Source organism: Lepidochelys kempii, chromosome 3, assembly GCF_965140265.1.
Source record: "Lepidochelys kempii isolate rLepKem1 chromosome 3, rLepKem1.hap2, whole genome shotgun sequence".
Lineage (NCBI taxonomy): Eukaryota > Metazoa > Chordata > Testudines > Cheloniidae > Lepidochelys > Lepidochelys kempii.
In genome coordinates, this window is record NC_133258.1 from 8,800,465 (window position 1) to 8,820,836 (window position 20,372).

General features: G+C 48.5%; 1 protein-coding gene across 3 annotated transcripts in view; it reads left to right on the forward strand.

Annotated features, from left to right (window-relative positions):
* The first annotated feature begins 826 nt into the window (after window positions 1-826).
* Window positions 827-20,372, forward strand: part of PRSS55 (serine protease 55) — a 95,456-nt gene continuing 75,910 nt past the window's right edge. For 2 of the 3 annotated variants that reach the window (XM_073335653.1, XM_073335654.1), the window contains exons 1-2: window positions 827-2,583; window positions 9,381-9,523. In XM_073335653.1, coding sequence (XP_073191754.1) covers window positions 2,208-2,583; window positions 9,381-9,523 — 519 coding nt within the window. In that variant the 5' untranslated portion in view covers window positions 827-2,207. Of the gene's footprint in view, window positions 2,584-9,380; window positions 9,524-19,288; window positions 20,082-20,372 lie in introns of those variants that run through there. The other variant, XM_073335652.1, reaches the window with a different exon arrangement.

The window sequence follows — 20,372 nt, forward strand, 5'->3', positions numbered from 1 at the left end:
GTGGTTGTATCTGTTTTGCAGGGTGATTTTAAGTGACCTGTATCCAGCCACACACACACACAGAGTACACTGCCTTTTGTTTTTAGAATGTGGCCTCAGACCCTCTTACAAACCATCCACGCTGAAAAAGTCAAAGACCGTAGGAGGCATGGGTGCCACGTCCAGTGAGTTCCCCTGGCAAGTGAGCATCCAGACCAAAGAGAAGCATTTTTGCAGCGGGTCAATTATAAGCAGCTGGTGGATTTTATCCGCGGCACATTGTTTCACAAATGAACTGTGAGTACTGGGGGACTGGGGGGACAGGGAATCCTTCTCATTGCAGCTGTTGTGTAGAGGCAACACCAGGCAGGGAGCAGTCCTCAAATAAGGTGAGTCAGCCACATTAGCTAGGGACAGACAAGGAAATAAGTTTATGCCACATAGAAACTTTCCACACCTCCGGCCTTCACCCCCCTCCAGCTCCATGATGTAGGAATGGAGAAGAGCCTCACTGCACAATCAGACCACATCTCTGACCACGCTGACCTCATGTTAATCAACCATGAAGCCTTTGCTACTCTGGGTGAGCATCCTTACCTTCTGGCTGCTCTAAGAGGGCAACTATTATTAGGCCAGATTCACCCCTTTCCTGCAACGTATCACGCTAGGTAATAATAATAGGATGGTGTAAATTACACCCCCTCCCTCCATCAAAAGCAAGGGAGATTGCAGTGAGCGCATTAGCCAGCGGGTGGCATTTCAGGGGTCAGGGACGTTTCATATAAAGGAAGTGGAGGGGAGAGAAGAATCCATCCTCTCCCTTGTCCCCTGATCTGGTCTGGTGAGGACACATTTCCCAGCCCCACTTTGGAGGCCAGCGATGAAGAGTCTGCCTCAACCAGCCGCCTCTCGTCTTCTGGGAGGAGGAAGAAGCAGGTCTCTTGGTGCGTCTCACCTTATCCAAACAGGGAGGAGAAAAAGACACCAGGGTGGGATTCGGAGAAACCCAAGTACCCTGGCCTCAAATACCAGTGAAGCGGCTGAGTGGTGGCCCTGTGCGCATCCCTACTTTTTTCATTATCAACTCTTGCCAATAGGACGAGCTAGTGTGCTTTAGCTCCACCCACCGCAAATCCCATCACCCCTGTTAGAGTAACAGTGCTCCTCAATAGCCCTTTGTGCTTGTAAAGCCCCTTCCATCCAAGGATCTCAAGGCACTTTACGAGCCAACTATCACTCTCAGTTTACAGGTAGGGAAAGGGACATTCAGGAACTGGCCCGAGGTCATAAAGGAAATCGGTGGTAGAGCTACCTGTAGACCTCCTTGCTCCCAACCCCCTGTTTTCACTATTAGCTCTGCTGTCTTCCTGCAGCCTGCCTGACTCCCACACGAGGTGCATGATGTGCGGTCCTGGGCAAAAACTTTGCACGAAAGTTAGGAGGCCTTCCCAATGGAAGTGTCTTTGCCCTTTGGTGAGAAATCAAACATGGCTCTGCTCTTGCACCAACAAAAACCAGAACAATGGTGTTTACTCAAAAATGGTTCAAAAAAGATGCAAATAACTGCACACGGATTAGGAGTGTGCTAGGCGCTGCACAAAGATAGTGAGAGATAGTCCTTGCCCTGAAGTACGTCCAACCAGATGGACAAAACAAAGGGTAGGAGGGAAATAGAGGCATAAAAAAGGGGGTGCTCCTGGCCTAAGTTCATACAGTAGGTCAGGAAAATGGATGGTCCAATGGTTAGGTGCTAACCTGGGACTTGGGAGACTGAGGTTTATTTCCCTTTTCTGCCACAACTTCCTCTGGGACCTTGAGTAAGTCACTGAATACTTGGCCCTGCTGTACTACAGTCAATGAGCACAAGGCCTGCCCCTTAGTCGCTCTGTGCCTTGTTTACCCATCTATGTTCTGGGGATGCCAGCACGTCCTGTCCTCACCGGGGTGTTGTGAGGATAAATCTATTACAGATTGAGAGGTGATGGGGGCCAGACGATACACATCTAGTGACAGAACCGGAAACATTTTGAGCAAAACTAAGCCCATTTTCGAACAAGGGTGAATTACCCCCTTTCTCCACAAGTACTTCCAAAGAAATCAGTCTGGCTCCGCCTGGAATAAGGTGCTACTCCCTGTGAGGGAGGGAGGCAGAATCCAGCCTTTTGTGAAAATGGTTTTGCAATGCTGCCAGCGCTAGTGATGAGGTTGGGTTTCCACCCACGGCCTCTATGGCTATCCCAACCCTGCGATGTGCAGCATGCTCTGAGCTCCCTCTCCGAAGGAGGGTCCCCCCCACCTTTGCAGAAGGACTTTGCTCCCCTTGTTCACGCTTTGACTCCATTTCGTTACTAAGTCCACCAGATCTTTACATAGCCTTTGGGGCAGCCGACTTGGAAAGCCAACAAGTAGAGAAGAAAAAGCTGGACAGGCTGATTCTGCATGAGCACTTCGATAGCGCGAACATGGACAACGACGTAGCCTTGATCCTGCTCGACTCACCGATAGAGTTCAGTGAACAGAAACTGCCCATCTGCTTGCCCTTCATTCGTGACCTTCAGACATGGAAGGGCTGCTGGGTTGCTGGTTGGGGAGCCCCGGTTGCAGGTACTGTACTGTGGGGCGGGCGGTAGGGGGCTATTTGCCAATGAAGTCTGCATTCACTTACTTTAAAATAACCCCCCTACAGCAAAACAGGGGAGGGGTATATATAGCCCAGGCAAGAAGCTAGGGTTTCAGCAAGCCTGCAGCTGCCATTCCTCTCAGTGGGGCAAGGCCCAAACCAAATATACATGACCTAGTGGGCACCCACAGGCCCTGTAAGTTTGGGAGGGAGGCTGTGATGGCAGCCTGCTCTCCCTTCTGCTGGAGATAGCAAGGTAGGTGTGTCAGGAGGAGTGGGGGAGGGAGGAGATGAAGGTGAAAGGTGCTAGGCACCCAGCCTGACCCTTACAAAGAGCAGCCCCCTCCCCAATTTATGACACCCAGGTTCCTTCACATACAGCAGCTCCCCTCAGTCTGAGGCAGCCCCCTCCCCGCCTCCAACATGAGACACCTCACACCTTGAAAAGATAGTTCCAACTGGAGACCACGAAGGCCCCAATTTTCAGTCCCAAAAGCTAGACACACAACAGATTTGGCTGAGATGCAGGTAAATCTGGGCCTAAATTGTGAGCTGTGGTTCATAATGAATGGGAGTTGAGAGCTAGGACCATCCTGGGTGAAAATATGTTCACCGGCTGATTGTTCCCGTGGATTCCAGCCTCTTCGCTCCTCTTCAGCTGGAGGGCCCGATTTAGGCGGTGTCACGGAGTCACTGGGGCAGTGCTCTGGAACTACTCCATACGAAGCCAGCCAGCACTCGGCGGGAGCCTCTTCTCTCTAAACATACCGTCTCCAGGGCAAGAAGCTTACACAGCTTCGACCTTCCTGGATCTGACCTCGGAGCATTCAGCATCCCCTTCCACACCGTGTGCTTCCCGCAGCAAGTCTGCCCAGGCTGGGCTCCTGGAGAAGCCAGGGAGTCCTGCGCCCCAACTCCGCAGTCAGATGTGACTCTCAGCCAGCCGGTAAAACAGAAGGTTTTTTAGTCAACAGGAACACAGCGTAGGGCGGAACTTGTTAGCGCAGAAGTCAGTGACTTTCACCAAGTCCATCTTGAGGGGGAGGGGAGCCCAGAGCCAAGGCTCTAGTCCTCCCCCTGTGCCCCAAGCCAGCCGAGACTGACTTGCTTCCAGCTGCCTGGCCCCTGCCCTGCTCTTACTACTCCTCCGGCCTCTGCCTTGCTTCCCAGGCCAAGAGTCACCTGGTTGCATCCCCCTCCTGGGTCTCAGGTTATGAAGGGGTGGCCATAGCATCCATGCAGGCAGCTGGAGCAGCCCCTGCAAAAGTCACACACCCTTATTCCCACCACCTAGACATTGGTGCAATACACAGGGAAACTGAGGCATGCACCGCATTCATGCAAACCAGTAAGACTCACATAGTCTCACATACAATGTAACAAGGGAAAATCCCCACTATGTCACAGGCGGACAGGATAAAACTGTGAAATGGCCCAGTTTACTCTCTGGTGAAATCCCACTGAAGTAAGAGAATCCACACCAGGACTGAATTTGGCCCAGTATTCCTAGCTCAGCTAAACAGTGCTGAAGAGAGATCATGAGTAAATATTTGAGACTTTCTCAAGAAAGGAGACCATTTGGGTAGGATGGTACCAACAACCCAGGGTGTATAACAGCCCCACACTCTACTTGAGCCTATTGTCTCAGCCACGTCTTCTCTCTGAACTCCCTCTTTGTGTAGTAGAGGGGCTGTATTTTCCTTGCTATCCCTTTTGCCCCCATAAACCATATGATCCTATTTTACTTGTGGTAACAGCAGTGTACAAGCAGAAAGGCCGAGCATGGGAGCAGACGAATGTTGGGCACATGGGGGGGTTTTCTGGGAGTTGGTTCCCAGAAAGTAGTAAATAGAAGGGGTGATTTCCCTGGGGGTTATTCAGTTGTTGTTTCTGGGCATAGGGGCTTCCTCAATGTTTTGTTCTTGTGTACACGTGTTTCCTCAGCAGCGAGTCTTTAATAAGCTGCTTCGCAAAATGGCCAGAGAGGGGCAGTGTTTTCAGCCTCATTTCTCCTAGTTGGGTGCTAGTCAGCCTCTGTACAGCCTGGCTGGCAAAATGCCGGGTTAGCTGAGCTCCCATACGGACGCTGAGCTCACCCTGGGGTCCATGAAGAAGCTGAAGTTACAATGGCCTAGGGACAACTCCTGGGGACAACTCCTAGTGCCCAGCACTTTGGGTGCTGCCAATGTACTGCCACCTATAGGTCAGCCTGGGGAAGCTGGTGTAACTTTGGAGAGTCCCTTGGAAGCGGAAATTATGCCAGGAGCTATTTTGGCCCCAAGATCAGCCCGGAATCAGAAGGACACAAGGCTGGTGTCAAACCACTTTGCCCACCCCTCCCACAGGGAGGCAAGGTTTGTCTTGGAAGAAGCACTGTAGATGCTGAGCTGTGATCAGGGCCATGTTATGACCTAAAGAGACCCAGGTTCCTCACTGCACAGGGACTCAAGGGGGGTGATCTCCTCTGTTCAGGGACCGTGGGGTCTGGATCACCCCCAGTGCAAACTACGGCAGCTTTAGGGGGTGCCCTCATTGTGCTTCCCTCTGCTATAGCCTCTCTGAGGCTTTCAGCAGCAGGGGATCAGCATGGGGCAGCTCCAACTGCCCCAGCAGCCTCTCCATCCTCACCCCACCTCCACTCCACCACCAGCCTACCACACAAACAGCCCCCTGCACTGGGAAGTGGCACAAGGTTGAGGGTGGGGGTGTTCAGTGCCAAGAAGCATTCACTGGGGAGCCTTGTAGCCACTTTGCATCTAATGGCCGAAGTATAGTGGTGACCCCCAGCAAAATTCTCTCCTCAGTCTGGTTTAACACTGGTGTCACTCCATTGACTTCAGCTCTGATTTACCACACCATCAGTGAGAGCTGAATCAGACCCTTCCATCATACACAATCCACCGCACAGGCAGAAACATCTCCCAGGTCAAATTCAGGGCTACACACTGCCCCTCGGCAACACTGAGTCCATGTGTTGTGTGGGGAGGGGAGGAGGGATTCACAGCCTGAGGGCCAATTTTGGGCCTAGCTTTAACTTTAACCAGGTACTTATGAGATCTCCCAGCATGCACGTGGGAAGGGCTAATTAGGAGGGGCACGTGTCTCCTGCCCTGCGTGAGTCCCTTACAGCTGACATGCCTCCCACTGTGACACCTTCAAAGGGCCTTTCTCTTCCTTTGCTCCTGATGGGTTCTGAAGGGGAATGTGGTTTAAAGGAATGTACTTTTCTTGTAGCCATGAATATTTCAGGCCTTTTCATGGCTCCATAGGAATTTGGTGCATGCAAACACTTTCTGGTTTCTTTTTGAAAAGGGAAACGACCAGTTTGCTAACATGGATTTCAAGTCTATTTGCCACTTAGTAAGAGAAAAAGGTGATGAGTCCTTCAAGGTCTTGGAGATGCCGCAAAGGCACCAAAGGACAAGCAGGGCTGATGTCTAGACCTTGATCGTCTCTTGTTCAGAGAACATATTGACCATTCAATTTACTTTGCTATTTTGTGATTCTGTGACCTGCCACTTAGCCCCATGGTGAGTCCAACAATAGATTCTAGATGCTGAGCTGGGGCTTAGCAACCAGTCAAGTGCAATTCATTGCAGAACATCACAAAGAAGAAAAGAGGGTACTGGCCCTCTAAAGGCCAAAAGAGGCTTTTCTCAGCCTAAGTCCAGAGTTGAACTGTGGCTTGTTTCAGCCTTTCCACACCAGAATTTCCTCATGGCCAGTTCGCAGCCAGCCACAGGATTCTACCCAACCATCACCCGTTTTTTCTAGGGTTATGTCGTTACCGCAGCTGGCCCAGGCCTGTTACTCTGGAGATCCCTAGTCTCAGAAAAGGCAGTTGTGGTTTTCCTTCAGATCAGAGGCAGAAGTTCAACACCCTCCCTGCCAACATCTAGACAGCCTCAATAGACCCTGCCACAGGATCATGTGCTTACTCCTGCTCTTCTCAAATTAGCCTTACAGTCACTAACAATAATGAGCACTTATAAAAGCTTGGCCTCAAACGTCTTTGTAGAAGAGGATGGATTTTGGTTTGTTTCTCCTTCATCCCTGTTTAACTCAAGTGCAATACAATCTGTTGTCTCTTATACTTGGCTTGTAAGTTCCTCGAGGCAGGGACAGTCAATTTGTTCTGTGTTTGTACAGTGCCTAGCACAGTGTGGTCCTGGCCCACAACTGGGGCTCCAAGGCACTACAAATAACTAAAGAAGAAGACAAAGAACAAGAAAGGATCTTTGTAAAAAGTTCAGCATTTCTATCCTTTCCACCGAGTGGTGAGAAATCTCCTGTTCCAGGTCACTGGTCCTCCAAGACGTTCTCCAGCAAAAACAGGAAAAATTGGTGTTCCTAAAAAAAAAGACAAGCAGAATTTTAAATTATCTACTAATAAGGCAAAGCACAAGTGCCATTGGTTTGTGGTTTCACCCAAGAATCCCTAGACTGAATTGACAACAGAGAGTGAAATGTCAGCTCCCCAGAGATCCTCAGGGCTGGGAAACATTGGAAGGGTGGCTTGGGGAAGCTGTCCTCCCTGTTTCATAATGAAAGGGTGAAATTCACACCTGTGGGCCTTAAGGCTTGTGCTGCACCCTCTACACATGAGTGAATTTCACTCTACGCATCCCTGTATTCACACCCTACACACTATTGTAACAATCTTTGTACACACTAGGCTTTGTGAGTTATATTTGAAAATGAATAGCTCACTGATCATTACTATTCTTGTGTGATGTCTGCATGCAGGGGGTACTGAGAGTTATGAATAGCTCCTGGAACTAGAACTAAAAAGTGTGTGCAAACAAGGTGTGTCGGGGGTGTTGTTACACGGGTCTGTCCTACCAAGAAATGTGTATTTACCTCAATTTACATAGAAAGAGCAGAAACAGACCCATCAAGCTAAGGAGTGTGGAGAAGAGACAGCATGACTACACCCCAGCAGGGAAGAGACTCTTTCTCTGAGCTACAAAGACAGAACAGGCTGAACCTCAAGTGATAAGCAACTGATTGTATAAAATATTACTGTCTTATCAGGGTGTATATATAGAGTGAGATCTTTTCAGCAAGCTAATGACACACTGGTGATTAATATCACTGTGAAATGTACATATTAACACTATGTGAGGAATTATGAATACTCACTGATACTATTTTTGATAGTGTGTGGTCAAACCAAGGAAGGAGCAATTCTCACCCAGACAGGAGGGGGGCAGCTATTTACCTGTCTCCTGTGTGAATTAAGCATGGCAGAATCAAAACAATGGAAGCCCCGTTTACATGCAGGGGAAGCCCACAGCATGGGAAGAACAGCATGAGGCCAGCTTCCCAGTGGACACAGCAAGCTGAGCACACAGGAGAGCTTCCTGCCTCCTGCAGCAAGGCATTGAACTTTGGGAGATATAAGGGAGGACAGAAACCACCTTTGGCATCCATCAAGGGAACAGAGAGCTCTTGCAAGTCGAGAAAGATGGATCCTTACACCAAGGGGGGAAGGGTTGAAAACTCTGGAACTGAATATAGGTGAGAAACCTGCTTAGGCAAAGATCTTTCACCTAGGAAGACAAGGGAAGCCAGCGTCATGTATTCTTGTGGAAGGTCCTGACTGAGGGAAAGTCAGCCCTGGCTGGGAAGAAGGAAGATTGGTGAAAGAAACTACTTGTAACTTCCTAGATCAAGACGTAGCCTTTAAGATGCTTGTTTTCACTTGTATTTGCTTGTAACCCTTTCTAACTTGATTCCTTTTATTTAGCATCACTTAATGTATTGTGTTTTATTTTACTACAAACCAGCTTAGTGTGGTGTTTAAGGAAAAGGGTGTATTCACCCCAGTTAAGTTAATAAGCTGTGATGTGTTTTTGTGTCTTTAAATGAACAAATGAACCATACTATTTCCCTGACCTGTCCAGGAGCAGGCTGGACATTGCAGAGCACAAGGTTTGGGGTAAATTCAGGACTTGCAGTGTGTTGGGGTCACCTTGCTGGTTGTAACCCAGGCTGGTGGAAGTCAAAGTGGGGCTGTAGACAGGCTGCTGGAGTCAGAGCTGCTGAACCAGGGCTGTCTACACACAGACACTCAGGGTGTGACCTGCATGCTGGGAGGCTGGCTGGGAGCATCCCAGGCAGTGAGTTACAGCAGTAAAGGTTTGTGAGGGTTACAGGGCAGGTGGTGACACAACCCCTCACCGGTCTGGATTGCATTCCCACACGTGAAACACACAAAGAGGGGACTTCACTCTCCAGGACTGTCATGCTTTGCAGTTACAGTTTCTTGGGTAGGGACCTCGCCTGTCCCTCTCAGCTGGAGGTCAAAGAGGCTTGCAGTTGTCGGGAGCTCTAAATTCAGTAATTTTGCAGCTGAGTAACCTACTGGGCTGAATTCACTATTCTTCTAAGTCAATGGAGATTTGCTAGGCATTCATTTGCCCCCCGATTGCCTGTTCTGCTCCCTGCGTTGCTTTTATTTTCTAATTGGTACTTATAGCCCTTGCTTCCTCTTCAGAGCAGTGCTATCTAGATAACCCTCCTGTACACTGCTGCTTGTTAAAGGGCATAGAAGGGGCTGCTCATCTGGGTGCTTATCACCTCCAGGGACTTCTGCTGCAGTGATTGCCTCTGCACCCCCACTGCAGGGCTGGGGTTGGAGACCCACAGTTTAGCCTGAGGGTTGATATGCCATGGCTCTGATCCGACTCCAGATATGTGAATTATATGGTTTTAGATTGTTCCTTAACCACCCATAACTCCTACACACTCTCTCTCTCTCCTCCCTTTCTCCGGCTAGGGGACAAGACGACATTAACCAAGAGGCTAAAGAAAATGGAGATGAAGCTGATCAGCAAGAAGCAGTGCTCCGAGTGGGTCCCAGAGCTAACGGAGAACACACTGTGTGCTGGCTCCGCGGAAGGAGGGAAGGATGCCTGCCAGGTAAAGTAAGCAGGCCACTGTGCTGCTGACGTCAGCAGAAAGAAATCACAATGGAAGCTGATTTGCTATGGGAATGAACATTGATCCCTTCCGCAGCTCCCTGGGGTTGCTAATGTTTCACCGCATGTGTTCAGGGCATGAAAATCCAAAGAGTGCAGCCAAGGAACTGGCAGAATATCTTGTTGCCTCGTTAAAAAGGGATATTGAAGAGGACAGCAGGGTGCGGGGCTCCCTGGGTGAGCAGGTGCTCGCAGTGCTGTGGAAACAGCCTGCTCAGTTCCACGGAGGACACTGCACCTTGCATTGCTCGTAAGTAACCCCCCATCTGTCACTCCAGGAGCAGAACTCATGGAGCTGTTTTCATCCTCCTCAGCTAAAAAGACAGGTGAACTTGATGCAGGGTGTTGGAAGGGGCATGGAGAACCAAAAGGAGGAAAAAATGAGATGATCTCAGACTACCCCTTCCCAGAACTATATATTACATGGGGAGGAGTAGCTTGGACAGCTCAGGGGACTGGGAAGGTGAGATGGAGCCTGTTGTAGCAAAGCAGCTGGCTCAAACCAAAAGTAGGTACAGACCAAGAGTTGTTACTATCTGCTGGCTGGATGGCGACTGATGTGACAAGGAGTGTGGTGGTCTCAGGCCCTGTTAGTATGCCAGTGTATCTATATGCCAGCAGAGCCCCTAGTGTAGAGGCAGCATATGCTGGCAGAAGGAGTTCTCCTCCTGGCATATCTACACAACCTGCCTGAACAAGGTTAGCTTTGCTGACAAAAGTATTCTTGGGTCGGCATAGCTGCGTCTACGTCGGGAGCTTTGGTGGCGTAGCTAAGTCGGCCAAGGAGAGGTGTTGTTTTTTTCTTCTTGTTGGTTTCTGAGCAAGTCTAAATTTGGCAGTGGAGACCCGGCCACAGTCCAGTTCCCATAGACAGGACATGACGGTCTCTTATTGTGATACAGAAAACCAGCGTATGAGGCGTGAGTGGAGAATTGGCTTCTGCACCAGTGGTAACAAATGGAGAATGTCTCTCCCTCTCCTATGGTCAATGCTGCAGAAGACGTACGTGTGTATAAACCCCCACAAGTGCTGGGGATTGGTCAGGTTTGTCCACGGAGGGGAGGGAGGGGGGAAGGAGGGTAAGAGCAGAAGAAACGGGAAGAAATTCAATAAAGGAGAGTTCAGGCTGAATATCAGCAACCCTTAGCAACCCTAACTGGCAACCCTAACTGGGAGGTCGGTCCAGCTCCGAGCACACAAGGCTTTGACACCACAGAAACACCAGCAGAACTGGCAGCAAGTAGACAGCCTCCCCCGCCCTCTTGATGGCTATCCCAGTTTGAGGTATCAAGGCTGAAGGAGCCTTGGAGACTGGACGACTCTGCCATCCGTAGAAGCAATGCTTCCAGCTCAGGACTGAGTCACATTGAAAGAGTCGCATGGCTCAGCTTTGCTTTGAGGAATCAGTCTTTGGAGAGACAGAGAACTGCAGTTTCCAGAGCTATTAATCTGTCAGCTTTCACCTACATGAAATTCCTTTCAAATTTTTAAAAAGAAAACTGCCATGGAGTAGCATTAATATAATTAAATAATGCCCTTGTCTATTCTTGCCATAAATTGCACGTTTGATTTATGCTATTGCAACAGCTAGACTATCCGTACCAGCATAATGAATCTCATGTAGCCAAAAAGTTGACTGGGTCTTTATTTTGATCTATAACACGCTAGAGTACAGTGAGAAATGAGGAAGTAATGTGGAACTGAACAGAAGTACAAGAAAACGTTCCCCATGCCCTGAATCATAGAATCATAGAATAGCAGGATTGGAAGGGACCTCAGGAGGTCATCTAGTCCAACCCCCTGCTCAAAGCAGGACCAATCCCCAACTAAATCATCCCAGCCAGGGCTTTGTCAAGCCTGATCTTAAAAATATCTAAGGAAGGAGATTCCACCACCTCCCTAGGTAACCCATTGCAGTGCTTCACCACCCTCATGTGTGTGAAATGCCAGGAGTCTTGAGATTAACATGAGCCCAATGTTCCAGCTACTGTCCATCTTCAGCACAAGCTTGGCAAGTTATTAATATGGCTTGGCCAGGGAGAAATGTGTTGTAGCTTGAAATTGTGGGAAAATCCTAGGCGAGGAACTAGAGCTGGTGGCAAAAAATCCGATGAAATGCTTTTAAATTGTAATTTGCCAATTTGTCCAAAATGAAATGTTTTGCAGAGGTGGTTCAGTTTCGATGAAGTTTTCCTGCCAACTGGCCTGTCTGGCTGGTAAGCTAGTGGGGAGATGAGAGCCTGGAATCTCTGGGAACCCCGGACCCTAGACTCATGGCTTCTCTGCACCTTGGGTTCCCAGGGCTTCTAAGGTCCCTGGCTCCAGGGCAGCCCATGAGGCAGAGTGCCTCAGAGGCAAGGCTCCATTCTCTTTTGTGGAAAATTTTGAAATATCGAAATCTTCTGCCAAATGGAATTGCCTTTCTCTACTCCACTCTAGAAAGAACCTAAACCAGGACGCGGACAGCAGGACCGCAGTAACATGGATTGGCCTGTATTCAAACAGGGGTAGGAATTCATTAGTCTGGAATTTGTGTTTAAACCTGTTTTTATTCTTTGAGCCCCAGTACGGATGGGACCTAGTAAACTTAGAGCAAGGAGGAGGGGAAAGGATGTTATTTCATGGACGCATTCTCAGTGTCATGAAAGGGTTCTGAGTGCTGTCCAGGTGCACCGTAGGGAAGCACTCTAATCTGTCTCATTTAGAGATGGTCTGGAACCAAAATCCTGGATCCAAACACCTCCACATTGGGGATGTTCAGGTCTGGATATACCTACTGCTGACATAACATAGCCACATAGGTGCAGCACAGGAAATGGTACACTTCTCTGTCTGCCTCCCCAGATGTTGTATGCCACTGCTCCCCCCTGGATGGATAATCCCAAGTGTGTACCACCCTGGCTCTCCATCTTGTGTTACAACATAATAGTACTTGTGCATCACAGGCCGATTTGTTACTAGTCATCACTGTCATGAATGTGGACGTTTTAAGGAGGGGGCCTCCGCGAATGCTGGACTGCTAGAAAGTGTATGTGACTGTAACAGGTTTTGTTGGGGCAAACTATAGAGAATCTCATCTGTTATACTGTGACAGAAGCATAACTATTTTGTGGGTTATTGATGGTGTCTCTATAATATTCCAAGGAATATTCAGTAGTGAATGTCCCAGCTCTTTTTACCTTTAAAAAAATCAATTCAATTAAACAAATCTATTGAACGCCAGCTACTTAAAGGTTCTTTAGACGTCTACAGAATGGCTTTGAATGAATGCTAATAGAATCGGTAGTTGACTGGCTCTATTTAGCCGTAAATACTAGGCTGATCAAGGTACACATACACTTCAGAACAGGCTGTACAGATTTCCTGTATAGTTCATATGTGCTCCTTTTCTCCCATGACCCCTGAATCACATATTGGGTTTAGTTCCTTGTTTTCTTAAGCACCCTTTGTTAGATTCTGAAGCAAAGAAAATGATTAGGGGGCTGGGGCACATGAGTTACGAGGAGAGGCTGAGGGAACTGAGGTTATTTAGTCTGCAGAAGAGAAGAGTGAGGGGGGATTTGATAGCAGCCTTCAACTACCTGAAAGGGGTTTCCAAAGAGGATGGAGCTTGGCTGTTCTCAGTGGTGGCAGATGACAGAACAAGGAGCAATGGTCTCAAGTTACAGTGGGGGAGGTCTAGGTTGGATATTAGGAAAAACTACTTCACTAGGAGGGTAGTGAAGCACTGGAATGTGTTACCTACGGAGGTGGTGGAATCTGCATCCTTAGAGGTTTTTAAGGCCCAGCTTGACAAAGCCCTGGCCAGGATGATTTAGTTGGTGTTGGTCCTGCTTGGAGCAGGGGGTTGGACTAGATGACCTCCTGAGGTCTCTTCCAACTCTAATCTTCTATGATTCTATGAAAGGCATTAGCAGTAATTAAAGTCTTTAAGGGCTTTAACTCACAGGAAAATGCTTGCTAAACTCCTTGCTTATTTAGTGAGCATAAGAACATAAGAATGGCCATACTGGGTCAGACCAGTGGTCCATCTAGCCCAGTATCCTGTCTTCCAACAGTGGACAGTGCCAGGTGCTTCAGAGGGAATGACCAGAACAAAGCAATTGTCGAGTGATCCATCCCCTGTCATCCAGTCCCAGCTTCTGGCACTCAGAGGCTTAGGGACACCCAGAGCATAGGGTCGTGTCCCTGACCATCCTGGCTAATAATTGTTGATGGATTTATCCCTCATTGAAGATTTGGGAAATATCCCAGTTTTATTTTGGAAGGTTTCTGGAAACGAGAGGAGCTGGATAGACCAGTGCTTTGGCAAATGGAACAGAGAGCTGTTTACTTTGACGTCAGTTAAAATCTTATTCAGATCATAACTGAAGGAACGATGATCTTATGGATAAGGCATTGGATTGGGACACAGGACAACACTGTTTGACTCCAAGTGTGACTCTGGGCAAACCACTCTGTACCTTAGTTCGCCATCTGTAAATGGGGGTAATATTCCTATATTGGTGATTTATGGTGTAAGGTGTCGGGGGGCAGGGACTGACTCTACAGTGCCTAGCACATTGGGGCCGTTACACACTACTGAAATACAAATAATAATAACAAACATTGTTCCCATCTCGTGGCTAGTCTATGTGAAGTGGTGGGTCTCACTCCAGTTCCCCGGGACCAGGCAGTCAGATACCCTAGTGATGAATGCAAGCTCACCAAACAACATCATCACAGATGGCCAGCTGTTGGCAATCTCAGCAGGGAGGCCCAGATCTGAGCAGTCCATGAAGTCTAATCTGCCCTCTCAACCCAAGCACACGGTTCAGTGGCTTGGTGGTCTAACGCTAACATTCCTGCTTTGTGTCTTGGTGGTCATGCGTGCTAATCCCTCACACAAGTGGCAAAGATCCACAACACTTTGCGTCAAACTGAGCTGGCACATAAATGGAACAGAAAGCCTTGTGAAAGAGGGAATATTCATTAAATAACAAATCTGCAAATGACCGATGATAATGATACCTATTGAAAAACTGAAGAGGTTCAGAGAAAAGCTACAAGAAAGATAAAGGGATTGGAAAACATGTCTCATCGTGGAAGACTCAAGGAGAACAATCTATTTAATTTATCTAAGAGAAGATTAAGGGGCAACTTGATCACAGTCTACAACTATCAACATGGGGAACAGAAATCTGATAATAGAGGGCTCTTCAGTCTTGCAGACAAAGATATAACAAGAATCAATGGCTGGAAGTTGAAGCTAGACAAATTCAGACTGGGAATAAGGCACAAATTTTTAACCGTGAGGGTAATTAACCAGTGGAACAACTTACTAAGGGTTGTGGTGGATTCTCCATCATTGGAAATTTTCAAATCAAGGCTGGAGGTTTGTTCTGAAAGATCTGCTCTTGTTCAAACAGGAATTAATTCGGGGAAGTCAGATAAGAGGCATGTTATGCAGGTCAGACTAGATGATTGAAACGATCCCTCTGGCCTTGGAATCTAGCTACTCTCAAGCACTTACATAGCCCTTTTCACTGTTAGATACTAAAGCACTCAAAGATGAGCTCTTTCTCCAAATGTTCTCTGTGAAATCTAGTCTAGGAGCTTACACGATCTTCATCACTGTAGCATCTGAGCAGTGCTTACTTTATAATGAAAGAGGTATTGGGATTCAAGCAATTAGTTGCCGGGACTCAAGCAATGTTTTTACATTCATAACTGATGCAGCACACCCAGAAGTGCCAAGCCTAGAGGTGCCGGGGCTCAGCCCTGGCAAGCCCTGGCACAAATTAAGCACTGCCTCTGAGCACCTTGTGGTCACTAATGGATTTTGTCCTTACAACATCCCTGTGAGCAGAGCAGTGCTATTATCCCCATTGTATAGATGGGGAATTCAGGCACATGGTAGATGAAGCAACTTGTCCAGGCTGTCAAAGGGAGCTTGTGGCTGAGCTGGGAACCCCAATCGCATGAGCCCCAGGCTAGTGCCGTAACCACTAGATCAATCCTTCCTGCCCACATGTTACAAAATATCATTTGTGTGGCGGGTTCGATTTCCCCTCCCCACAACTTTCCCTAGAGATGATGCATTCAGAAACAAAATTATTTGTGACAGTCATCCATTCACAAAAGCCTTTACCTCCCTCCCCGCCAATGGCAAATGTTATCGGTTCACATGCCGGTCTGAGTCGATGTGTAGACCAACCCAGAAATGAAACCAGCTATGACTTGCAAAGGCTGTGTATTCACCCAATAAGCAGCAAGTGGGTTGTTCTCCCACCTAAAAAGACGTCTGAATGTGTTTCTTTGGATAAATTACAATGTTGCCGGCATAAATAAAAATAAGGGGGAATGTGACTTGGGGTCTCATGGAAGCCCATTGACCTCACTGGACAAAGGAGATAATAGTTGGATGCCTCCAAGAAGTAAGGTGCCTTTTTTAAGGGCCGTTTCTGCCAAAACTCAAAATTATTTACCAACAACTATGCCATCCCCATCTCCTTTTCGAATGGGAGGATTCACACGGAGTGCATGAATTAAGCATGAGATCTGATTTAATGTGGTTGTTTTTACCCGTCCCTAAGCTGGAATGCAGAGCACTTGAAGCAAAGAGGCTATTTTTAGCTAACTCAGTGCCCTGGGACTGGATGCTTTAACTAATTAGCAGCAGCAAATGCCTGGTGTGTATTGCTGACCGACGTTACTCCACAGCAGGCTGGAAGCTGAAAGTTCCCATGGAGCTGGGTTTGGTATGGTCAGAGATGTCACGAAAAATGCTGGTGGAATTAGTCCTGTTGCAGTGAGCCTGGTTTGGGGACAGTGTTCTGCTCAGCAGAACTCTGTGCTTCTCACACCCATAAGAATGGTGCACCTTGGGACAGATGTTTAAAGGGATTTAGGCACCTAAAGAGGCCGATAGGTGCCTAGTGGGATTTTCAAAAGCCCCGAGGTGGAGGGTCTTGGAACCGTAGGCATTTAGGCCTTTTGAAAATCCTGCTGGGTCCCTATCTGCATCTTAGGTGCCTAGATGCCTTCAAAATCTGGTACCTTGAGGCTCTTCCACTGGGAAAGGGATTAGAGGTAGGATTTGCAGGAAGGAGGTAAGGCAAAATGGATCTGCATCCGTCCAGTGAGTTTGCAGGGCATTGCCTAGCTTTCTCCAACTGCAGCTTTTCAGGTGCCTGTCTCTCCTTGCCTAAGCCCCGACTGAATGCACGCTACACACCGGACAGTGCAAAGGAAGAGACAAACGTGCACCATCGTTAACTGGGCTTGTGGGGGGAAAGAGCGACTGTATAAAATGAAAACCTGACGAGCTGCAGCCTTGACTGTGTGAGCTAGAGCTTTGAATATTGGATTCCTGGGTTTTATTCCCCATGCTGCCATTGACCCACTAGTTTGTATAAACCAGATCACTTCTCTGCTTCTGTTTCCCCAGCTATAAAAGAGGGACCTACCCCCCTAAGCTGTGTCAAGCCATTCTGATGCTCTCTTGTAAAAAACCCTTCATAAGCGTAAGCCATTGTTAGCAGGCAGCCTCTGAGAATATACAGCAGCTTGTAAATTACACCCACACTAGGAGCTTTGTTTTTCATACTGCAGTAGGATGCATGACATGCAGCCTCATTGCTACAGAATAAGGCATGTGGGGCCTGATCCTGCGTCTGCTGAAGTCGCCAGCGAAGTACCCATTGATTTCAAAGAGTGTGGGCCTGAGAGAGGTAAGTTCAAATGGGATGTTGTGCCTATGGCTAGTTAGAGTGCGTGAGTCAGAGGTCTTTGCAAGGAGAGCATCAGTATGACCCATTGACCTATAGGGTTCAAATGGGGACAAGGTCCGTCTTTGGCTTCTGTGTTTGTGTAGAGCCCAGCTCAGATGGGAGCCTGGTCCGTGACTGAGGCTCCAAAGTGCTACTGCAAATGAATGTTAATAAATTATACTCATGATGAGTTTATGCAACATTGACTCCGCATTTAGCAGTATTTTTCCCGGCAGTTAAAAGGCACCAGGAAAAAAATATATATATGAACACCCTGTGGGCCTGAACGCTGCGTCGGTTGAAGCCAAAAGGATCTCTGCTATAGATTTCGGTGGGAGCCGCAAGCCCATTTCCTTGCTCATTAGTGAATCCAAGGCAGCGGTTCTGGGGAGCTGCATGGATGGAGGAGGCCGCATGTGCCGACGTCAGAGACACTTTTCAAACAGGGATGAAAGTGAGAGACAGCACTGCCCAGGAAAGCCTTCGCTTTGCTCTGGAAACGTGTTTAGATGGCATGCCTTACATGCCACATCAATTATTGGAGACAAGAAAGTAAAATGGTGGGGCCTGGTGAGAGAGATACGTCTGGAATATTTACAGCACCGCCTTGAAAGCACTTAGACTGAAATGAAGTCGTCTGAAATTTACAAGAGAGAGGCTGTAGCTTCCCGAGTGCTTTTTGATCAGTACAGCATGTTGGTTCCCTCTCTCTTACACAGGGGGGCCTGGCTACATTTGTACTTATAGATCACACAGGAAACTCAACAAATCATTCTCTTTCAAGCCACATCAGCAAATGCAGGCACCTGCCTTTTCAGTGTGGCAGTAATGCAGGGTGGAGGTTTGTGTGCATCAGCTGGTCTCCTCTGTAAATGGGAGCTTGGTCTCCGTGCCCTTCGGTGGGTTACAGAAAGGTTTGATGGGATTGATTGTTCATAGTTTGCTAATGAGCTGCTGAAATGTCATCTCAACCCCCACCCCCACCAGCCATGACTGGCACCTAGCTGGCCCCCTCCTTCAGTGGTGGATTAGCCAATGGGCCGACTGGGCCCCTACCCAGGGGCCCCGGACAATTGGGAGGGGCATAAAAATGGGCACCCCAACTTGCCCCCCAGCAGAAACGCTGGGCAAGCAGGGCGGGGGAAGGAGCGCTGGGTGGGTGGGGTGCGGGAAGCCCCAGGGCCCAGACCCCCGCTGTGGCCCCGGGACTGGAGGAGCTCTTGCTCCCTGCCACGGCCTCGGGGCTAGGGGAGCTCTCACTCCCCGCTGCAGCCCTGGGACCGTGGTGGTGGTGGTGGTGGGAGACAGAGTTTCTTCAGTCTTGGGGCCACAGTGAGGAGGGGGGCAGAAAGGAGCAAATGGGTTGCCTGGCACCAGTGGGGGTGGAATGGGGCAGGACCGTGGGTAGAACAGGGGTGGGGGCCACAGGGAGAAGGGTAAGAATGGGGTGGGGCCTTGGGTGGGTCCACAGGTGGAAGGGGCAGAACCACACCCAGGCAGAAGGGGTGGGGAGGGGCCCCCCACTTGCTCTGGCCCAGGGCCCCACAAAACCTTAATCTGCCTCTGGCTGCATTAGTAGTCTCTGTGGAAGGGCCAAGCATTGAATGGTCTCTCCCATACACTGAGCTACCCTCTCTCTCTCTCTCTCTCCCTCTCTCCTAGAGGTTGTCTTTTAAGGTTAAAGCACATTGATGGGGTGGTGTGGCGGTAACTTGCATTGCTACTGCCCATGATCCTTGACCAGCATCCTGATCTTACACTGAGAAAGCACCATCCCTGCTGAATTGCTCCAGGGGGATCTCACAGAGGTGGGCCTGCTCTGTGAAATGTTCACCCTCGGAAGGGCTCTGTGTTTGATTTTCCCCATTCAGGCCCAGCCCTGGCTTAACTCTGGGATCCAGCTGCTGTAAAAGATGCTGTTCATCATCCCCTTGTGCTCTCTTTGTAACCCCTAGGGAGACCACGGGGGACCTTTGGTTTGCACCTATGGAGACGTCATGAAGTGGTTCGCACTTGGCATAGTCAGCGGGGGAGAAGGCTGCGGGGAAAAACAGCATCCCGGAATGTACACCTTCATTTTCAACTACTTGGAGTGGATCCAGGCAGAGACAGCCAGGGAAGGGAAGCCTTTTATCCCCGAAGGGCTGGATAACATCACAATTTCAAAGCGGCTTCGCTCCGGCGCTAGGAAGCAGCCTGCATCTCCTGCTTCTTCGCTCCTTTTGTTTTTCTATTTTACTATTTTGCTCGTGATGATTTTCAAATCATACTAAAAATCAGTTTCACCATCCTGATTCTCCTCTCCTTTATAGAAATCTTCATAACAACACCTATCGCTTACAGAGACACTTCATCAGTAGATCTCAAAGCACTTAGAATATCAGGGTTGGAAGAGACCTCAGGAGGTCACCTAGTTCAACCCCCCTGCTCAAAGCAGGACCAATCCTGAATTTTTGCCCCAGATCCCTAAATGGCCCCCTCAAGGATTGAGCTCACAACCCTGGGTTTAGCAGGCCAAAGCTCAAACCACTGAGTTATCCCTCCGCCTCCCCCTGCCTTTATAATCTTTAATGGATTTATCCTCACTACAGCCCTGGTGTGGAACTGAGGCATCAGGAGGCTAAGTTACTTGCTTAAGGTCAGACAGGGAGTACGGAGGAGCTGAGAATTACTAGTTACCAATATGCTTTTGTGTGGGATCATCCAGTGAAGCTCCATGTTAATGATATGAGCTAATGCCAATGTGATGGATGATGAATTAGAGATACAGCAGAGAGACCGTCAGAAACTAAATCAATAAACATAGAAAATCTGGAAAACAGAAGTCCTGACCCTTTCAAAAGTCAGCACTTCCCAAACAGTTGCATCAGAAACAAGCAGTTATTTCCTAGTCTAAGTACAGTTCCAGGAAATACAGGGGTATCTGAGATATCATTGCAGGAAAAGTTCCTGGTAAATAGTCTTTCAATTGCAGCCACTGAAGATGCTTTGAAATTTCAAATTTGGCCTATGACTAACCACTGTCATTGCTTTTGAATG